The 22110-nt window shown below is 35.8% G+C and overlaps 1 protein-coding gene across 1 annotated transcript in view; it reads left to right on the top strand.

Annotated features, from left to right (window-relative positions):
- MALRD1 (MAM and LDL receptor class A domain containing 1) overlaps nt 1-22110 on the top strand; it is a 233828-nt gene that overhangs the window by 163173 nt on the left and 48545 nt on the right. The window contains exons 33-34 of the mRNA XM_059477538.1: nt 4322-4523; nt 19844-20119. Coding sequence (XP_059333521.1) covers nt 4322-4523; nt 19844-20119 — 478 coding nt within the window. The remainder of the gene's footprint in view (nt 1-4321; nt 4524-19843; nt 20120-22110) is intronic.

Genomic DNA, 22110 nt, shown 5'->3' with positions numbered 1-22110 from the left:
CTGGATGAAAATGCCTCTTAATACAAACAAAAGTGTCTGCATTATGCTGCAAATGTAAATTTTAAAAACCTCGCATTTCTCTTTGCATTCTTATGACTACTTTGTTGAATTTAATGGTGTAGGAGAGCAGTTTCAGCAAAAATGAATGTGATTTTCACATCTGTTTTTTCCCAATGGAAATTCTATTGATCATCTGTCAGTTAGATTGAAAACACTCAGTGTTTATTATGCTTCTCTGCCCATTTACCTCAGGAGTCTACCATATTCATACAGTGGAGAATTAAAACTGAAATTAATTCCTGATGTGATAGTATAGCTAATATATCAGTTTTCTGTCTTCGTATTTGTTGCAACTAAAAGAACTGATTTCTAATAAATTTTGGTATAAGACAAGTCAATTTTACTCAAAAACCTAAATATTGTATTACTTTAAACTAATGTTTAGGTAAAACTTTTATTGCTTCAAACAGAGGTTTAGAGGAATAAAGAGAAAAGAGGTAAGTAATTTTTTAAGTGCTTCTCTATTGGGAAAATGAAATATAATACAATTTTGTAATCTGATTTGTGGACTTAGAAACAATTTCAGTCTGTCTCTGGTGAGACCTCAATCCAAGGAAGAGATGTGATGATGACTGCTGAGGAACATGAAGAGTTCAAAAGCATGATCTTAAAGATGTAAAGCAAGAAAACCTAGCATCATTGTTCACTGGAGTCAATGGAAATTTTCCTCAGCTGACATGAGTCTCTGGTGCCTAATGAAGTGAAAATACAGGTTCTCCTTTTCAGGATTTTCCTGTTTCCTCGGCTGGCAATTAAAGACTCTAAGTTGTCAATGGTGGGAGAATACATCTCTTATTATGCACCCTTCAGACCTGCATTGGTTTCTTATTTATTAGGCAATTCAGGTGGAATGTAGTACTTTCCAGCATTCCAACTTCTAGATTCAGGCAAGATAATAAATCATATTGAAAAGTCAGGATGAGGGTACAGGATAACCATGAGTTGTAACTGCTGATTAACAAATAGAAAATAGTTTATGTTTCATCACCTTAAAAAGTACTTTCCATAGTCTCAAAATGACATAGAAGCTGTAAAATAATTCAGAAGCTTCTAACACACAGGATATTCTGTGGAGAAGTCATGACTTTAAGGCGGTAAATAGGATTTTCTAAAGAATGTTGTTCTCTGTGGATCAGCTAGATCAGTATTAGGCTGCAGAACAATCTTATCAGACTCATAAATACAGAGTTGTTCAATGGGGTTTTGTGGCAGCTTGTTGTTTGGTTGTTTTGAGGGCTTTGTGTTTTTTTGTTGTTTTTTTTTTTAAACTTGGTTGGTTTTTGTTTGGGGGTTGCTTTTCTTCCCTTACATACCATATAGTGGGATTCATCCTGCCAGCTTTTTTCTCCTGCACATCTGAAGTTGTTTTCACTACCAGGCTAGCTTGTACACTTTAGATAGGATGCTGTGCAGGAAGGTGGTGCTGGAGGTATTAAGCACCACAGAGTTGTACCCTTCCAGGGCTCTAGGGAGATCTTATCCATGAAAATTTGCTTGACCTTTGATGTGCTGCATGTGTTTACAGAGGCCAGCAAAAGTCTTGTATACACTTGATGTACTTCCTGATCCAGAAAATGCTCAAACACTGAGTGACATGGGTCATCCCAGGAGAGAAGATATATTATTATTTTTTCACTTTCATCAGGCACAACCTCAGAGAAAATAAGACCTGTATCCCCTGCTAAAGGAACAGAATCCTTGGGCTTCCCATTTTTCTGAACTCTCCTTTAATCTCATTTGACTTAGCATGCATTTTCAGTTATGTGTTATTCTTTTAGAAATTTCATCTAACTTCTTTTAGAAGACATTTAAGAACACACACCCTTTCCTGGCATAGCTGTGGATAGAAAAAGGTTTGGAGAACTCAGGTATTCAGGAGTACTTTGACAAGTAGTGAGATTGCAGCATTACCCCGGGAAGGTACATGACAAATGAAACAGAACTGTTCTCAGCTCAACCGAGATTTCCAATGTACCAGTTTAGAGATTTACACTAAATGATGTCAGTTTCCTCAATTACCTATGTGATTGTTATACACCAGGTTTAAACTTTAGTCTGAGGACAGTGTTACATAAATTACCATAACATGTTAATTAATCCATTAGTAATTACATATCTGCATGCCCTTGCTCTATGGTAAATGCAAGTTAAATTTTTAAAGAAAACAAAGACAAGGCGTGTAAGATGACTTTGCAGCCATGTGCACAGGAGCTGATGTCATCAAAATGTCACACTTAGGACCCAGTTTGACCTGCTGCCATTCCAGACCCACTGGCCAGTGAGCACACAGCAGGATTCCTGACTGGTTTATTGTTGGTATTGAGCTTGAGCTGCAGGGTTGATCTGAATGTGCACAGAATGGGTCCTTGCTGCACCTGAGACCAGACTTTGTATGGACACAATGAAATTTCTCTGTACAAAGACAGACCTGTTCAAACAATTATTATGCCTTGAAATTTTTAGTATGAAAAAATTCTCCTATGAATCTGACGAAACCAACTGGAAAAAAAAAAGGCTTTAAACAATGTGACAACTGTTAAGTACCCTGTAAGAAAGATGTTATCATTGTCTTTAAATGTTTTGGATTCTTCCCACTTCCCCAATAACTATTTGTCCAGCTGTGAGACTCAACAATGAGATATACTGAAAGGAATATTACCTCAATATTTACCTTCCAAAAGGTAAATATCACTGCTTATAGCTAAAGCCATGCTAACATTGTTATAGACTGTAAAATTTCAGATTATCAAGGTTGTCATATTTTCCAGATCATCAAGATTGTCAGGAATCCTGCTGTGTTGGTGAAATAGTAAATGGTTCCAGAGACACACAGGTGTTTAACACTGTCCTAACCTCACATGAAACTCTCTAATCAAGAGTTTCTACTTATTAAGACCTCAGAGCCCGGTAATGTGAAAAACTCTTGCACACAGTTTTAAATTTTATTTATGGGTTGAACCATCTATTTCTTCTCAAAACTTGTCCTTTTAGCCCTGCAAGAGTTGTGCTTTTAGGAGCTCAGTGAAAAGATATTGCTGTTACACAGTCCTGTAACCAAAGATCAGGCTTGACAAAATTTGGTCCTGATTTGAGTTATTCTATGTATTATTCTTTCTTGCTCCCTTACTCCAAAATTAAAATAACTTGCAAGAGTTTTCAGGCATCACAGATATTTTAATCAATACACAAAGGCCTACAAATTATGTGGGATTTAGAGTTCCATTTGGGTTTTTAGCTTATTTGTCCCACCAGGTGGACTGGGAGAATCAAACTTACTGAATTATACAGATAATTAGCATGGGTTCAAGTTCATAACTTTCTTGGCCCTTAGGGTTTCTGTTCCCTTATTAAACTGGGGCATTCCGTTTAATAAGGGAACAGAACCTAAAGGTAACTTGAAAATTAGTTTAAGAAAACTATGTTTCTGTAAATGGTGAGAAGAGGATGGATATTGATTATAATATTCAGTCCCTTAAAGAAATAGTTATCATCTGGAATGGTCAGAATATGCTTACTTTCTTTTCTCCAGCTCTTTTTCATTTTTTTTTTAAACCTGGTCAGATTGTATAAGGAATTTATAACACCTGTGGGGAAAAGCAAATACCTTGGTATTTTCCAGCTTCATGTTCTTGGCATAAATTCACTAGCTGTTGGTTAATTGGGACTTCATTCATTGCTATACTTATTGCTTTCAGTATTTAAATATTTATGTACTTTTATTAATATCTTTGCTAAATATGTTTAAAATAACTTCCTGTGACTGTCTCAAACTCCATACTATAAATTGCTAGTACCAGATGACAGATTTAAATCCCTAGTTGCCAAGTGTTTTATTCATACCTCTAAAATCTTCACTCAGTCTAACCACAAGGAGGTCACCATTTAGAGATGAAAGAATAGCTCAAGAACCTACTCAGTCCTTCTTCAATTTCTAAATGAATTTGGGGTTAAGTCTTTACTCATTATTTTCTGTATGTCAGGCTGAGATTCTTTGTAGATTTTGCAATTACTGATTTGGTTAGCTGGGGTTTTTATGGTTTTGGTTTTTTTTCTCTCCACAGCAGTTTTATATTTGAGGCTGAACTAGCATTAGCAAAAGTATTCAGTAACATTTGATCATCACCAATATGAATTGGATCTGAACCATATGAAGGAGGGTCAGTGCTGCCCCAACAGGGAGGTGCACTGCTGCACTTGGGCTGTGTTACCCCCCAAGCTGCCCTCCTGTTCCTTACTGCTGATTGATTTCTGTCATCAACAGGTCTACACAGTTGAAGAACATGGCATGGAAATCCTTATGTGGTCTTCTAGCAGAAATGAAGAAAACAAATGGATGTATGGAAGTGTAGCTCTCTCCAGTAACAGCCTTTTCAGAGTTGCCTTTGAAGCTGAAGTGGGGTGGAGCCAACCCTCAGAATTTGCTCTTGATGATATTTCTTTCACCCCAGAGTGCATTGCTGGAGGTATGCTATTGCACAGATATATATCATGCATGTTCTCTTTCCAGAGGGCAAGGAAAATTGTGGCATTTCATATTTCAATGTATATCACAGTCACAAAATCTGACATATTTCCTTTTTTTCTCATGGTTTATAGACAACACTTCTGTGTTTTAGCTAGAAGTTGAACGTATAAATAATTATAGCAACTCAGAATATTACTGGTGTTGAGGAGCTGAACCACAGTTGAGAGGAATCTACTGCCATTCCACTGTATTGGTTTTCTCCTGTATGAAAAATTCAAAGAAGACATTAGTTTGGGACCAAAGACTTTTATGAGTATCAAAGTAGTTCACAATTATTTTCAAAGAAAGTTGTTATTTTTTATCTTTGAGCTCTTCATAAAATACAAATGTGTATCATATTTCCCTCACTAATATTTTCTTTGAGTACTTACAAACTCACTTCTGCTACACAAGTAATTGATCTATGTAAGAAAAAAAATTTAATGTCTTAAAATACCCTGTTTTTTTCTGTGAGAAAAGCAGTTTTTTCTGTAAGAAAAACATTACTCTGAAAATGAAAGGTACCATATGATACCAAATCAGAAGAAAAGGAACAGTATACATGCAAATATAGATTCTGATAGAAATTGCAGCAGAACTTAATGACTAAGGGACAACTATGAATTATTATTGTTAAATAAATGCCAATATGAAGGTTACAAAAATCTTCTTTGACAACCTTTCTTTTTATTAATACAGCTCTTTTTGTTCAGATAGGACAGCCTGTGTATGACCTGGTTGTCATGCTGTTCAAGAAACTATTTCTATTATTATTTTCATTGTGATAAGCACCTTCTGGAGGAATTAAACACATGCTGATTAAAGCTTCAAGTGAAATAATGTGTTCACATGAGTGACATTTGTTCAGTCTTGAGCTGAATGAGTTTTGTTTATTTTCTCTAAATAGGCTCAGGCAAATAATATTTTGGAATGTAATTCAATGAGCTGCAGACTATGTGCATAAACAGGCATTTGTTTTACCCGTATTACGTTAATCACCTTTTTTAGCCTTGTCTTAAGGATTACATAGGCAGTTTCATGCATAGTATAGCATAATAGGAAAATTTTCAAATTATATATTTTAAGTATCTGTACTTCTGAAATAATCATAACTATAGAAACAAATTAATTTTAATAGAACAATACTTTCTAATTACATTATTTTTCTCCAGAGATTTTCCAGTTGTAGAATACTTTGAAGTATCTAACTTGTATCACAATGTGTTGCTCTTACAAATGTCACATATCATAAATTTGGCCTAAGGAAAATTTGTTGGATTTATATTGGTTACGTACAGTTTGTTGAATAAGTAAAAAATTCATGCCTTATCTACATGCATAAATTGCAACTTGATAGATAATCTTCTCTTTAGACAAAAAACTATATCTAGATGATATTGCTTAAGATTGGCTTCATACTGTCCTTGGAAGAATTCTATCTTAATAATCCTTGCTTGCCTAGAGCTTGTGAAGAGGCAAGAGAATTACATAAAATCCATGTAATTTAGGGGAAGAAAAAAAGAACCTACCACTGAATTTTTAGTACTTTTCCTGACAAAGAACTGCTTAGGAGGAGGTGCTGTTTTTTACTAACTGTTGTTGCTAGAGAGATGCTTAAATATTCAGATAGTAAAGTTTGAAGATATTACCTTCCAATAGTATAAAAGCACTGTCCTGTAGATATTCAAGCAAGAACATTTTTCTGTAACAGAATCAGTGGGAAAGTTTACCTAATCCACTGTCAGTCCTGCTTTGATTGTTGCTCATTATGTTTATTCAAAGACCTAGCTCAAAGAAAAGTGTATTACCTGCAGTGCAGGTTTTGTGCAGTGTTCTTCCTTTCAGAAGATAGCTATACTACTGCAGATCTTTTTTCCTCTCTCTATATTATTATATTTCACCTTGCCTTTAATTACTTTGAGTTTCCAGAGGCAACACGTTCTAAATGGAGGCAATCACAATTTAGCAGGTTGGGAGCTCTAAGTAATAAAGCATTGCCAGCAGCTCTAGTTCAGTTGTGGTTTTTATGTTTTTAAGTAGTCAGTCCATATTAGCCATGACAGTTCCTAGATATCCAGGAATATTTCTGAACACTTAAGCAAGGTTTTGTCAAGGTGGTGCTAGGTCAAGCTAGGACCACTGCAGAAGTAGCTTCCAACTGATGCTAATGCAGGGGAAGCTGTCAGTGGCACTGGATCTAGTTCAGAATTAGCTGCTAAATGAGATATATTCATACCACTTTTCAAGGTTCATAACTTTCTGCTGATGAAGTTGTGTGAAGATCTTATTTTACATCCTAGGGACCAAAGAATTTTATTGTTAATCAGTTGTAACTATCTTCTTCAAATTTGTAAATAACAGCTTGATTAAAAAAAAAAAAAAACCACAAAATTTTATTTCTATTATATCTTATATTTTTCAAAATATAAGTTACAAAACATTTCTATTTCTAGTTTCAGATAGAAAAAAACTTTCGAAGTACTGAATCAGATTTTATGCTCATTAATGCCTTTCTCATAGTATTTTCTAGTTGAGCTGAAATAGAAGGCATTACAGAAATTCTAAAAATTATTGCTACACCTAATTTAAATTGTAGCATTAACCCAAAGATGCCTAATAACCAAACTTTATTCTGCTTATAAAAATCAGAATACTATATTTTCTCACTCATTCATTACTAGGGAAATAAGCCAGGTGGACAAATTTGGTATAATTTAGTTAAATAGCACTTCTACATATTGGAGCAGGATTCTCGAGAAACAAATAAATAGTAAATATATTTTGTTATGTCTTCAAGAGATCACCCAAGTGAAATGTTTGTGCTTGTGGAGATCTGGTGGAAGAAGGTAAATCTCAGTACAAAGTCAGCACTGAATGATGCTCCAGCTCTTTTATGCAGCCAAGTTACCTGCTAGGCCCTATTTAGCTGTAACTCTTTGGGAATTTATACCTCTAAATTGTACTGCTTTAACTAATTGCTAAAGTAATTCTGTTTTATTCAAAAAGAATAGTGTTGACACTTTGAAATGAATATTTGGGATGAATTTTGGGTATAAAGACAAGTGCAAATATCATGTGGTGCTTGAGGCTCCAGTGTATTTGAGAAAACAGTATTTGCTTTTTCACCATCAGTCATGCTTATCACCAGTTCAGTATTAATATTGCTTACTGAAATTATTAATTTGAATAAAATTAATTCTGTGTCTATTCTTCTACTTCACCTTTCCTTATCATTTTCTCTTTCTTAATTACTGTTTTTAGTCTATGTTTGCTGCATAGCTTAGTTCCCATAGCTGGTCACAGTGTCTGAAGTATTTTCTTTCTTTTCTTCTGTTTTGTGAACCACTTCCTATCAACTTTGATAACTTTACTTTGAAGTCTTTTTTACTTCTGAGGGGTTTTTTTTTTCATTTATTCCCTTTTTATAAAATATTTTTCAAAAAATGTCTCTTTAGCCTATAAACTCAGCACATGAGAAAGGACTGTCATTGTTACAAATTTCCCACCACATCTCCCTGCAGCTTTCCTTTCACCTGAAAGATTTGTCTCCAGTAGAACATATTATTATGTAAGGATACACTGGAGATAAAAGGGAAATTCAAATAGTGCAAAACATTCAGAACAGACAGGACATGGCATCTCTAACACTGTGTCATCTGACCTGGTGGAATTGTGAATTCAGGAAGTGCTATTTCCCAGATGCGATGGGTCGGGGCTTTTATCTGATGTTCTCATAATTCTTGACTTCACCACATGAGTTACCAAAATAGGGTCAGATTTACTTTTTAGGACCTCAAGTACAGTAAAATTTTCAGTGATTTTGGCAGCTTTCACTTAGGTGAAACATTTGCTTTGAAATATCATAATTCTTGCAAGTCTCCCCATTGCTGCGTAGCAAAGCACAAACTAAACCTTCTGTAAAGGTTGTGCATAATCCTTATACTGAGCAAGATTTCACTTGCTGTGAAAAAACAAGTAGAAGAAACAAATCAGAATCTTTGCATTATAAGACAGGTTTTAGCTTTACATTCAAGCCCAAGCGTATTTTTAAAATGTATACAAAGGCATCCCAGTACCCTGAAACCTAACCTCCAAGAACTGAATTTTAAGTTTATTTGAACCATCATAAGACAATCATGAGATATAGCAACATCCATCCATTTAGATCATCTTTCCTTAGTTTTCTAGAAGAAATGATATTCCAAAAACTGTGTGACGAAGGAAATTATAGTCAGTCAAATTTAAGATAGATATACTCAGAATTTCTGGTCAGCCACAGTAAGTAAGAAGAAAGTTCATCTAGAAATATAAACTCTCTCCAACAGTTCTGGATGTCAGGGAAAGAGTGTAAGAAAATGGGAACCATACATACTGTTTTACCCCCAATACATTTCCCATTGGCAGCCATTTGTAATTCAGTCTTCCTGAGCCATATGTAGTCTTGGAATAATGATCCTCAAATTTTTTATTTCCCTCTGAACTTATCTGTTCTCCTTTTAACATCAGGGAATTTTTAATATTCAGAAATTAAATTACAAGCTTCTGCTGCTTATATGAATCTAGGCTTATATTCATGAATAGAAAAGCTTTAGTGCTTTCTCACTTAGGCCTTGAAATGTATGAAATCTTTATTTCAACCTTGATGATTCACCCTTTTGTGTGGTGGGCAGGATTTTCTTAAGATATCTACATAAAACAGTTTCAAATCTCACAATAGATGCATACTATACACCCAATCCCAAAGTTCCTTCAGAGTGAAATAATTTGCATTGACTTCCAAACAATAGCAGAATTTATGTGATGTTATATCAAAAATTTGTAATAGGTGCAGGTTCAACCATCAAGATGAGAAGGAAGGTGTCCCAAAGGAGCTATGGGCCATTCTCTTTGTTCGAGGTGGAAGGAAATGAACATTATAGCTGGCATCTAATTTAAACTCTGTTTATGACGTTTATAATTTGAACATGGCAGAATGAAGATAGAATCTAATACTTTTTCATTTAATAACTTAGTAAAAGAATAGCGACTTCGAAAACAATTTCTGAGTATCTAGATAGTGGGAAAAAAGGAAAGCGGTAAAGTAAAAAGCTATGTAGATAATCACCTGATAAGCAGTCATGGTTTTCAAAATCAGTATTAGTCTAAAATACTATCATTTTAGGTGATATGTGGTATCCTGAAGGTATCTAATTTTCAGAAAAATAAATGGGAACAGTATTTCTTTAGAAGTGAATCCCCTTGTGATTTTAGATAAAAAACTATAGAGAAAAAGTATATATGTGTGGAAATACTCATGTCATAACGTCTTGCCTAGTTATAATTTGTTTCTCTCAACATATATTCATGGAATGACAGAATATCCTGAGTAGGAAGGGACCCAAAAGGATTGTTGAGTTCAATTCCTTGCTCTGCACAGAACCATCCCCAAGAGTCACATCATGTGCCCGACAGCACTGTCCAAATGCTCCTTGGGCTCTGTCAGGCTGGTGCTGTCACCACTGCCCCAGGGAACTCTTCCAGTGCTCAACCACATACTGAGACTTTTTCCTCCCTATTTTATCCCTGCTTCATGAAACACACTCTTAAAATCCTGATTGTTTATAAACCTCTGCTGCTTTTCCTGCCACAGATTTCCATTTGCTTCAAATCAGGGTCTGTGTGTTTATATGTAAAGACATAATCTTTAACCACATTATTAAATACTATTTTTCTCAGAGCTCTCTTTTCCTTTTCCAATACAGAGATGAGGCATAATTGAATATTTTTGATTCTCAGTGTAGATTTTTCAGATGTATCTTTGACTGCTGAATTTCTTAACTTGATGAAAAGTTTTTCTAAACAACATATAGCTATGGTGTCCAAATATTTGAAAAGTATTTGATAACTACCTCCATAACTACTTCTTATTGCATAATCTATCTATTGCATTATCTACCTGACAAGTAAAAAGATGGGATAAAGAAAGAAATCTTCTGCAGTTTTGATTAGTAGTTCGGAAATGTCCAAACCATTATTGTTTTCAGACTCATAAAAATGAAACATCCTGAATTGACCAAAAAAGCAAAATATGAATCAGCCAAAATTCTTCTCCTGTGCAGACCCTAAAATGACAGACTAGCAATAAGTAGTCTTGAATTAGGAGAATTTAAATAGGAGACTCTAAAATTAGTTATATCTCCTTGATCTTAACCAATCCCTTTCCACCAATAAGGAATGAACACTAGTAGATATACATGAAAAAATACCATTTACCTAAAAGTGGAACATCAAAAAGTAAAAAAAACCAACAAAAAACAGTAAACAACCACTAGATACAAAATTGCTAAATCTCAGGAACACCACAGGAGCAAAGAGAGACCCAAAATACCAGAAATACCCTTCCCAAGATGGTTCCCATGTATCCTGAAAGACAGAGGGAAAACGGTGCAAGCTCTCTCCCCAGGATGATGCTCCCCAGGTGGCCCATGCTCTGGGAGGCCAAGGGAGAAATGCTGGCGCCCAAGAAGAAACCTCCTGGCCAGGTGGCAGCTCACGGAGCTGCCCTAGGGGCAGAGAAAGAAGTGCCAGCATGTGTGGGGTCAGCTCTGCCGCCCAGTGCTTCTTCCTGCTGCCCACTGCACTCTGCTGGTGCTGGTGCTCGTGTCTTAAGCCACTGCTGTGTCCACTCTGTGGTGCTGTGCATGGTGTGAGCCAGCCCCATGGGACCAGCTCAAGATTCAATACCTATGGAATTTGCAAGATTCACTCTAAAGATGGTTTCTAATTGCAAAATGCTGTTCTTCCAAGTTGCTGCAGTGGCAAGCCCAGAAACCAAAGCAGCCCTTTCAAAAGGGCAACATCCACCTTTAGCAAACTCCACCAGGCAAAGAAGGGAGTCAGCTTGTGTGCCCTGGCCTTCTGAAGGGACCAGCAGGTCCCAACTGCCCCACAATTCTGGTTCTGGATGTGCTGGGGTTTAAAGAGACAATAAGAGATTGATATGAAGTACAATGACAGTCTGGGTTACCCATGACAGAAGCGAGATAGTCAAATTAAACAGCTCAGAAGCTGGCCATTTGCAGATAATTTTACATGCTCTCCAGAAGTTTTAGTAGATTCTATTTCACAATAAGAAAAGCATAAATTACATTTTTATCTAATTTTATCTAAAGTAGAGTGGGTGTTTATTTGAGCTTTGTGCAAAAAAATAGCTGCGTAGTGCAGAGAGAATCTTGTTGAGGGGCGAGCAGGTGTATGTGTCCATGTGTCCATATGTATGTCCATGTGTGTGAGTCTGTGTGTCCCTGTGTGTGCAAGTGTGTCCATGTGTGCCCTTGCATGAAGCAACACAGAAAATTCTGCAGAGGAACAGGACTCATCTGACAAAACCTTGGACAGTTTGTGATCCTTCTCTGAAACTCCCAGAGCCCAAGTGCTGGAAATGCTGGAAGGGTTAACTGCCTGAACTGCTAATACTACAGTGTTTGATCATGGGGAAAAACACTGTAGAGGAGGTAACTTCTGATTTCTTTAAGTTGCAGAGCCAGGGGAATCACTGTTAGCTTGTCTGCTCATGCTTGCAGTGAAGCAGAAATCTCTCTCACATGGAGTTTCTCTCACAGGGAAAGAGAAAGAAGAAACTCATGGAGTTTCTTTCCTCAAGGGCAGGAGATGATTCATGAGAGAAGTTGTAGGGGGAGACTGCTCACAGAAACAAAGGAGGGGAAGAGGAAAGCAGAATGAGTAGTAACAGAGGACTGGAGATATCAGGGAAATTTGTGAATAGTTTCTTTAGTCAATTAGTATTTCCCTGAAACCAATCACAATATGCTTTAGATCTGTGTTTCTTGGCAGAGATAAGGCGTTTATGCATTTTTAATGACTAAAAATTGCGATCCAAACATAGTACCTTAGAGAGCTCCTTCAGCCTGTTCTTGTACCTTCCAGTGCACAGACCTAGCCAGTGTCAAAAGCCAAAACTTTTTGTAGATTTCACAGAAAAGGAACTGGGAATAATTTTAGGATTAGATAATGCACTGTATAAACTAGGATAATTATTGGCAATCCCTAAATGCAATTATGTTGTGTGTTTAAATTAATAACTATACTATCTTTGTCCAAAACTTTCAGTTACTGTCTGCCTTCTTGTAACTTGTCCAGAATACTGAAATCTTCTGAAGCAAGCTGATGCCTTTTGGGAAATTAAAATTCTTCAGATTTATTAATAGTGTATTAAAATACTTTCATTAATATTGAACCTCCAAACCCCATCTGTTTACAGCAGAAAACTTTCAAATCACACAGATTATACTTTTCCTTGCTAACTTCATTCATATAAATCAACATATTTCCTTGGAGGGAAGGAGAGAAATAATATTTGAAATGAAATGGTTTCATGATTCTATCTTAAAGAGCAGAAAATTCTCAGACTCTTCCTTATGTAAAACCTACTCATCTCCTCAATAGCAATTCTTCAGCTCACATTTATCTCAGAAATTATATCCATTTCATTTTGTCAAAGACTAAAGTTTCACAGCTTCTCCAGTTTGTCATTGCTCCTAATAAATAAACAAACCAACAAATCCATGACATTAGCAGGCATAGCTAGCAATCCTCAGAATACTCTTAGCAGAAATATGGCAAATATTGCCATTTTCCTGTCACAGGTAGTGTGTTCCTGCCAGAATCAGTAGTTCTCTGAGTGAAGACTAAATCATAGCTTGACTTTACTGGCAGTAAACCTGTCTGTTTTCCATTATGTTTGTATGTTAGCAAACTATGATAATTTAAAATAAATTCTGCACAGTCATATAGACATCATTGGACCATGTTCTGTTTTTTTTTAATTCTGGCTTTGTCATGGGATCTCTGGGATCCTTTCCAGCACCCTGTCCCAAACCTCTGTCTTCTCATGAAGGGAAGAGACTTGAAGATTCAATTGGCCAGACTAATTTTCCCCTTTTAAATTTTTTCTTTTATTTTTGTCTTTTTACAAGCTTGGAAATAAACAGCAGGAGCTTTATTGTAATGGATAAAAATACATGGAAAGATTGTTAAAGTATCTGTATAGTTTTAGTCCTGTTAATTTTTGTAACAAGTTTGCTTCCTTGCAGCCACCTTGAATGGGTTGATTTCACACCCTGATCCAATGTTTACTGAACTGAAATTGAGGACTGACATCTATTTCAAATTAATTAATGCACTGGATTGGGCCCGTAATTAATTTATACTCTTGTCTAATGAAATCTATGGGAGGGAGTTATTTTTGACCTCTTTTAGCTACAGTTAATAGGTCCACTGTTTTTATTATATTCACTAGGCAAATTACTTATGCAAATATATCAGACAGGTTGTTGGTTTTCAAGGGTCTGATGCAAGGCCCATTAAAATCAATAGGAGTTATCCCATTTACTTAAATGGACTACAGAGCAAGCTCTGATACACCCGAGGTGGTGCTGCCTAACAGCATTTGTGTTCACTTTATTTCATGCTCCCTGGGGTTGACTCTAACGGCAATGTCCACTAGGCTTAACTAAAATTCACTGTTACAGGTGATATATAAATATAAATGGGGACCTACTCTGCACCAGAGATCTTTGTATTTGAAGAGGAAAGGCAGAAAAAAGGAGGATAGCCTGGAGTTGTTGCTTCATTCAAATTAAGCATGTTTGTGTGCTGCTTGCTGTGGTAATGACTGTGTAATACAAACATTTATTTTATATTAGCATTTGGGTAATAGCAGTTCTATGGTTTTCTCTGACTGAATGCCTGTGATTCATGAGGAGCAAAATATTTGCAGTGCCAACCTGTGAAGTTTGCTTTACAGTCAGGAAACAGGATCATATGCTCCATGGATGACAAAGACAATAGTACAGCAAAACATAAGTGTACAGAAAATGTTCATCAAAGAGCAGTAAGCCTTTAACAAATCCCTATCCCACAAATATATAATTGTGTCCTTGACAATGAGCACTTATTGACTTAACACTTCATATTGTAAAGGCTCTTTTTTCCAAAATCATCAGCTCATGATCTCTATTTACTGTAAACATGGTTTGATGGTAGCACATTGCAATAAAAATGTATTTAAAAGTGCCTATTTGATCTGACAACAATGAAATACAGATATATCCAGCTATAGTTATTGCAGTTCACAGAACAGTATGTACCAAATTTTATTTTGCTTTAAACACTGGTCTGATTTTTATGTTTTTGTTTTGTTTTATTTTTATATCTACCTCAGCTACTTAACTTCTCATAAAAGTGTGAAGGTGCATGTGAGGTAGCACTTCTGCTCCGTAGATTATAACTCATCTAGCACAACTGTGTGAGAAAGTTTCAAAAGACATAGGACCAAATTAAAATGTCAGGTTTTAGGACCTAATTAAAATGTCTTTTTTATGATATACAAGTAGATGTTATATGCACATTTTTAAACCCTTTCTTTAATTTTGGTTATTTGCCATATGCAAGGTAAAAATAAGTGCAAAATAAAACACTGAGTGCAAAGTAAAGTAAATAAGGACATGTACTCAGCTTTCTACTTGGAAAGTCATGATTTCTTAGGTATAATGGAACATCAACAATTTACTGCTGTTTTTCATGTGAATCCTAATTCAGACTCAGTGCTTTGCAGTGCAGAGGTTATTTTTGCTGAATTTTTTTGTTTAGTTTGCTTTTCATCTGTGCGCAAACACTGAATTCTTGAGGATTTTTAGTCGTGCATTTCAGTGAGCATGCAGGCTGGACACAAAAAGCTAAAGCTTTTATACTGTCTTCCTTAGAACTCATCATTTTCAGTAGATTTATCTCCAAATCCTTAAACAGTTTCAAACAGATAATGCTTTTGAAAAAAGTAACCTGTACAATGTCTCCTGCACTCCTGAATGTGGTCTGAAAATGAGAGTCACACAACACTCAGGAGATGAGTGCTGCCTTGGGAACATCTTTTCTGCATTTGAGAAAAGGTGAGGGAAACATTTTCTCGGCATGCCAGTGTTAGGCAATTGTTGAATCAAACAATATTAAGTGACAGAAGGGATGTGTGGGCCACAAATGGTCCAATTTGCATTGAAAAGGCTTCACTTCAGATTCTGCTGTTTACATGACTTTCATATATTTGTACAAGAGGAAAATATTAGGTTCACAGATATGCTAAGTTTAAAGTTAGTTTTTATTGCTAAATTGTGTGAGTGTACTACTGTGTGAGTCAGCACATGGAGGGTGTTTCTGACAATCTCTCATTAGTGCCAGCTCGTTTTTCACTGCAAACCACATTGTAGTGTTAACATCTTAGTTTAATTCTTCACAGTGGCAAGAAAACAGAATGAATATTCCCACTTTTTAGAAGGAAATGTGTCGGTAGCAGATACTGCAATGGTGAGCTTAAAATAAATAATTACATAGACAGTAGTTTTGAATACAAGTAATTAGTTTTGCATTAATGTTGCTGGAGATTTCAGTTGGAACTAGTTAATTATTTTCTACATTTGCATATTCTTAATTAGCTTTTTTTAGTTGTTAGCTTTGTACAAATTATTGTTTTGATAAATCTCCAAAATTTTTACCACGCACATTTAATTTATAAATGGGAAAAAAATTTATAACCTACTTTATGTAAAGAAAATAGATTGAATTTTGGGGTAGAGTTTTGGCAGACCATGGCAATAACAACCTCTTATAGAATGGCAAACAGAGCACAATTTTTCTATTGTATCTGAAACCAAACACATTTGAACTAATTAACATATCATGCGAGTTAATAAGCAAGGGACACTCCTTTGAGCTTTGAAGTACATTCCCATCTCATGCACTGTTCTGATCTAAAAGGATTTTACCTATTTCAGGATATGACTTTAGATTTTTTTTTAATGTAGTGCAAATATAAAACAGACCTCAATAAGACCCATGGTTAACCTTACACCTAACTCAACCTGGACACATCTTTGCTGCCCTTGGTGAATATTGCACACTCTAATATATTTGTTATGAAAGTCAGGAAGAACTTCATCCTAAAAATTATTTTCTAACAATCAGAGGGAATATTGATATAAATTAGTAATAGAAAATAATAATAGAAGATAATATTAATAATAATAATAAAAAAATAATCAATCATCCCCATTCAAAAAGAGCATTCAAGCATTTCTCTAAATACTGCATTTGGCACAGGATTATTTACATGCATAAGCTCATTATATGATTGGGCTCCTAAGGCTAAACTGATCAGAGTTACAAAAGTCTGAAAATAATTTTAAACTCAAGGCCAGATTCATAACAAGCAACACATTCAAGAAATGTTGAGTTTAAGAGGGGATTTTAGTTTACAGAACAAATTTGAGTAGAAGCATGTGAATAAACATATCAAGAACAGGAAATTAAACTGGGTCAGAAATGCTCACAAATGTATTATAAATGCAATCTCTCCTGCAACATAAACAGGCAACCACAGCAAAGTCAAATATATTGTATCTGTGTTGGGTTAATTTCCATAGCATCAGAACAAATATAGAAAAGCTAACACAGAACTATGTAAGAACAAAACAATGTGTATAAAGCAGAACTGACTGCAGCTTAAGTCATTTTCACTGCTTAAATGCCCCCTAGGCACTGTGAGGAAAGGGTCAGAAATAGCAGAAAGAAAAAAAAGTACTTTCAAATATAATCATACTTTCTTACTTTTTCCCAGAGCAAATGTAAACTAAAAATAAAAAAATATATTTTTTTTTATTCCACTGTGCATGATTTGACAGCACTAGTTCTGTATCAATGGAGAGAGAATTATGTTCTCCCAATGACATTTCTTCAGTATCTTGGCAGGATCATGGCCTTATACAAAGTTTCTATATGACAAAGAAAATTCAGCATTTTCATGGGCTACTATTATTATCTGGTAAAGTATAGGAACAAAATAGAAAAAAAGGCAGAATCTAGAATACTTTTAATCTACCAAATCAATCCACTATGTGATCTGAATGTCTATTATCAAGTACCTAAAACCAACTTCCATAAGCCTTTTAAAGTAGAATAGATTATTTTTAGACTAACACATTTATAAAACACATATGAAATCACAATCTTTTCAATCCCATGTAAAAGTTCACATCTTTGAGATATGCATGGCATAATTCTGAATATAAACAGTACAAAAGATCACCATGTTATTATTTTCACTGAGTAAATAATAATTTTTGTTATTTTATGTTTACACTATATCCAGTGAATAAAATTCATTTCTCTAGTAGAAATATTTAATTTAATTAGGCATATTTGTTATGAAAATTGTTAGGCATGAAATATTGTTAGGCATCTTCTATTGTATGAAGCTTTTCAATTATGATTTTCTGATATAAAGTCAATTTGAAAATCAAAAATTTCTAGCCTATAGAGGGTCTGTATTAAATAGAACTTTGAGCTCTTTCTCGTTACAGCTGCTTCACAAGCAGCTGGATGGTGAAATAATGCTGGTATTCTATTCACCTGAATGCATTAACAGTTCATTTATTTGTACAAAAAGCTATTGTTATTTATGATGGTGATATCCTTGAAACTGAGCATGTTTTAACAAAGCCCTCACACTGTAAAACCCCAGCCTGGTATTGCAGAATACACAAACATACTGATATGACCAGAGGATTAAAAGTCATAAAATCATGCCAAAATCCATGTACTTCCTTACAGAGTGTCATGCCTTAATGCAGCAGTAACATTGGACATCTGAGGCCAGAGAACAATGCTTGCACCATTTCTAAAGATGAGATGAAACCCACCCATGACTTATTGTGCTTGTCTCCTTTGCCTCAGCCCAAGTCAACAGCAAAATTCCTCCTGTCTTTTATGGAGGAAGTGACACTAATTTGTCTTACCTTGTCTCTAATGATCATATTATATTTTTTACTCAGCTACTGCAAATTGACCTTAAAAGAAACATTAAAAGTATGGAGCTGAATTCTGGAGATTTTTCTCTTTTCCCAGCACATAAAAAGTACAGGAATCCATCACATTGCTTCCCTGGTAGATACTGATGCCATAAAGAACAAAACATTAGCACAGCCACCTCCTTAGAAATTAGTTTCCACAAATAGATCTTATGCTTCTGCTGATAAAATTCGTTTGCAATGGTTTTCATAGGAACAAAGAAAGACTTAGGTGTCTGAGACAATTTATTTATATACATGATCACAAAAAGCTTTCCCCAGTATCTTCTTCTTCCAACAATGCAAGTAAGCATGGAATATTTTTTATCTATCTATCTATCTATCTATCTATCTATCTATCTATCTATCTATCTATTTGTTTATTTATTTTATTCATTTCTTTTTTTGCCAGCTGTCTGAATTTGTTAAAGCTAAAAAAAAAAAAACCACATTTTTCTTTACTTGCATCCTGGAAGCCTATCTAGTATTTTTTTTATTTAATTCTCTGTCATCAAGCTACGCTGAAGAGTCAGAGTAATAAAAAACTAGATCAGTAAAAGTTTTTATTGTTACTTTATGAAAATCTTTTTCTTAATTTAACTTAAAATTTTAACTTGAGGGCTGTTTTAGGGCTTTCCAGATATCTGGTGAAAGACAAGATTTATTAATATTTTGGTATTAATCCTTCTATGTGTACATGGCAAAAGAAGCAATACGATCAAAATAAATGCTGATTTAGAAGCAAAATGTTTCAACAACAACAATGGAATTAATATGAGACAAAACGTTTTTAATACTGTGTTTTGCACTTAGGAGCTGTGTTTTCATAAAAGTTGGGTTTCTTTTTTTTAAAGCGTTTAGTGACCAAAACCAGCTGCATTCCCAGCAGTTCCTGTCCATCTCAAAGGCAGTGTGAATGACTACTGAAAGAACAGAACCCTAACGTTACATTCCTTTGTGAATGACTAGTGAAAGAACAGAACCCTAACCATTCCTTTATGAATGACTACTGAAAGGACAGAACCCTAACGTTACATTCCTTTGTGAATGACTAGTGAAAGAACAGAACCCTAACCATTCCTTTGTGAATGACTACTGAAAGGACAGAACCCTAACCATTCCTTTGTGAATGACTAGTGAAATAACAGAACCCTAACCATTCCTTTATGAATGACTAATGAAAGGACAGAACCCTAACCATTCCTTTATGAATGACTACTGAAAGGACAGAACCCTAACCATTCCTTTGTGAATGACTACTGAAAGAACAGAACCCCTAACCATTTCTTTGTGAATGACTACTGAAAGGACAGAACCCTAACCATTCCTTTGTGAATGACTACTGAAAGGACAGAATCCCTAACCATTCCTTTCCCTCCCGTAGGACCAGCTGCTCCCCACCCTCCCACCTGCAGCGGGGATGGGTTCCCGTGCGCGTACGTGCCGCAGTGTTTGCCCCTCGCTGCGCGGTGCGACGGGGTGGAAGATTGCACCGATGGAAGCGATGAGATGAGCTGCCCCGTGGAGATGCCCACCAGCACAGCCCCGGGCTCCTGCGAGGCAGCAGAGTTCCTGTGTCCTTCCCAGGGCTGTGTCCCGTCCCTCCTGCTCTGTGACGGGGTGCCCGACTGCCGCCTCAGCGAGGATGAAGCTGGCTGCCGTGAGTTACGGCCATGGTTCTCTGTTTTGGTTGTTAATTGCAGCCCTGAGATGTGTGGAATGTCTCTGTTTCGGCCCCCGCGTCTGAAGAACAAGTCAGAGCTCTTCACCTCTCGGTCTTGAAGTTGTTTATTAATTCTTATCTATAAAATTTTCTTTCTGCCCAGCTGAGATCTGCTCAGCAAGGCAGCCAAAGGCACTCAGACTGTCCCTGAGGTGGTGTTGTCTTTTTATACTACAAACTCCATATAACATATTTACAATTACTTTCCAATACCTATCACCTATGTTAGACAGTGCACTTCTATTCTAAACCAATCCCCATGTGCCAGCATCACAGCAGAAGATGGAGACCAAGAAGAAGAAGAAGAAAGGCTAGACATGCCCTGATTCCTCCATCTTGTCCCCATAACCCCCGTACCAAAAATCCTAAAATCTACATTTTCACCCTGTGATAATTTTATTTTTATACTATTTAAATGTCTGTGACTTTCAGGTCCTCATACAAAGCTGGTAAATTACTCCAGGGGTCATAATCAAATCCACAGGTGTTCTGGGCTGTGTGCCAGGGTCTCCAAGCCCCCCGGTGGGGTCCTGGGCAACTCTGGACACCCGGAGGGATGTACTGGGTTCCGACACACGGTGGTGGTTATGGCTATGGTAACTTACCCGCCCAAACTTTCTTTCCAGAGTTTTAGAAAAGGAAAGTTCAACACAATGAAGTTCAGTGTAAAATTAATTATTCCCTTGTCAAATAAACCCCTATTTGTGTCACATATAATGCATTACTGCAGAGATGCTTTACATTTCTAAATAATTTTGCTCATGCATATTAATTTCCTTGCTATAATTTAGTAAGTGTTTAAAATAACTGCATTTGTGTTTCTGTTAATATTTACAAGCATTTCCACATTTTTTCCTTAAATCAGTCAGCTGCATTTGCATTGCCTCTGTAACCTCTGATCGTGATATGACAGAAAGATAGGCTTCTGCAGTTCTGTTATTCAGTAACATGTAAGGCAGTCCTGACCTTTCAAGGATTTTGAAATCAAGCCTGTTCATGAAATAGCAGCAATCTCCGCCCCAAGCAAGGAAGAGGGCTCACAAACAAAACACAAGGTCAATAGGCTTTGAAATGTAACTGCAATGAGATGCCATGGAGAAGCATCTGAAACAAACAGACACAAAAGTGAGTGTCTGCCATTTAAAAATATTTCATTATTAGCAGGTGAACTGAGGCCAAATGTTTTATTCCAGGAATTTCAAAATAATTGGCTACACAGAAAAAAAAAAAAGGCTTTTTACATATGAGCACTTTTCTTCCTAAACAGGTCATGCTCTAAAACCTTTTTAACATTTTTCTCATCCTTATCAGAATAAAAAAATGGTAAAAAATATCCGTTTCTAGTGGATTAGAAATTCATGTTCTTTAATATTTTCTATCCAATCTATTAAATATAAATGCAGGCTACTGCTCATGCCAATTATTTAGCAAAGTAGTTTACCAAACTGGCTTGGATTTGACAGACTATCTGTGTAAGTCTTTTGTTTTGAAGTGAACTCTGTGGTTTTGTTGGCAAAAGACATGATTTTGGAGATAACTTTGATGTTAAATTCTACATACCCCAAAGACACATAGAAATTTTGCATGTTCCTTTCTTCAAATAAACCTCTCATGGGTAATCTTCATTTGACCTTGTTTCCTCCTCAATCTGTCCTCTACTAGAGACATCCATGCTGTGTTCTATTACATGTACATCCCAGCTCCACACCACAGAAGCTGATGTGGAGCCTCAAAATTTGAAAGCCAAAAGATCTCCATGATTTTGTGTATTAACTAAACAACTGAGATACTCCTTTGTTTTGTTTATTTTACTGCTTTGACTTCAAAACAAAACCCAGGGGTTAAGAAGAAATTAAATCCTGGTCTATTCAACTAACAAATATTCTCCATACATATTTCAGAACTTTGAGTATCTCAGTCTGAAGGAA

This window comes from Ammospiza nelsoni, chromosome 1 (assembly GCF_027579445.1).
Source record: "Ammospiza nelsoni isolate bAmmNel1 chromosome 1, bAmmNel1.pri, whole genome shotgun sequence".
NCBI classification, from domain to species: Eukaryota; Metazoa; Chordata; class Aves; order Passeriformes; family Passerellidae; genus Ammospiza; species Ammospiza nelsoni.
This window is presented reverse-complemented; position numbering and strand designations above follow the sequence as displayed.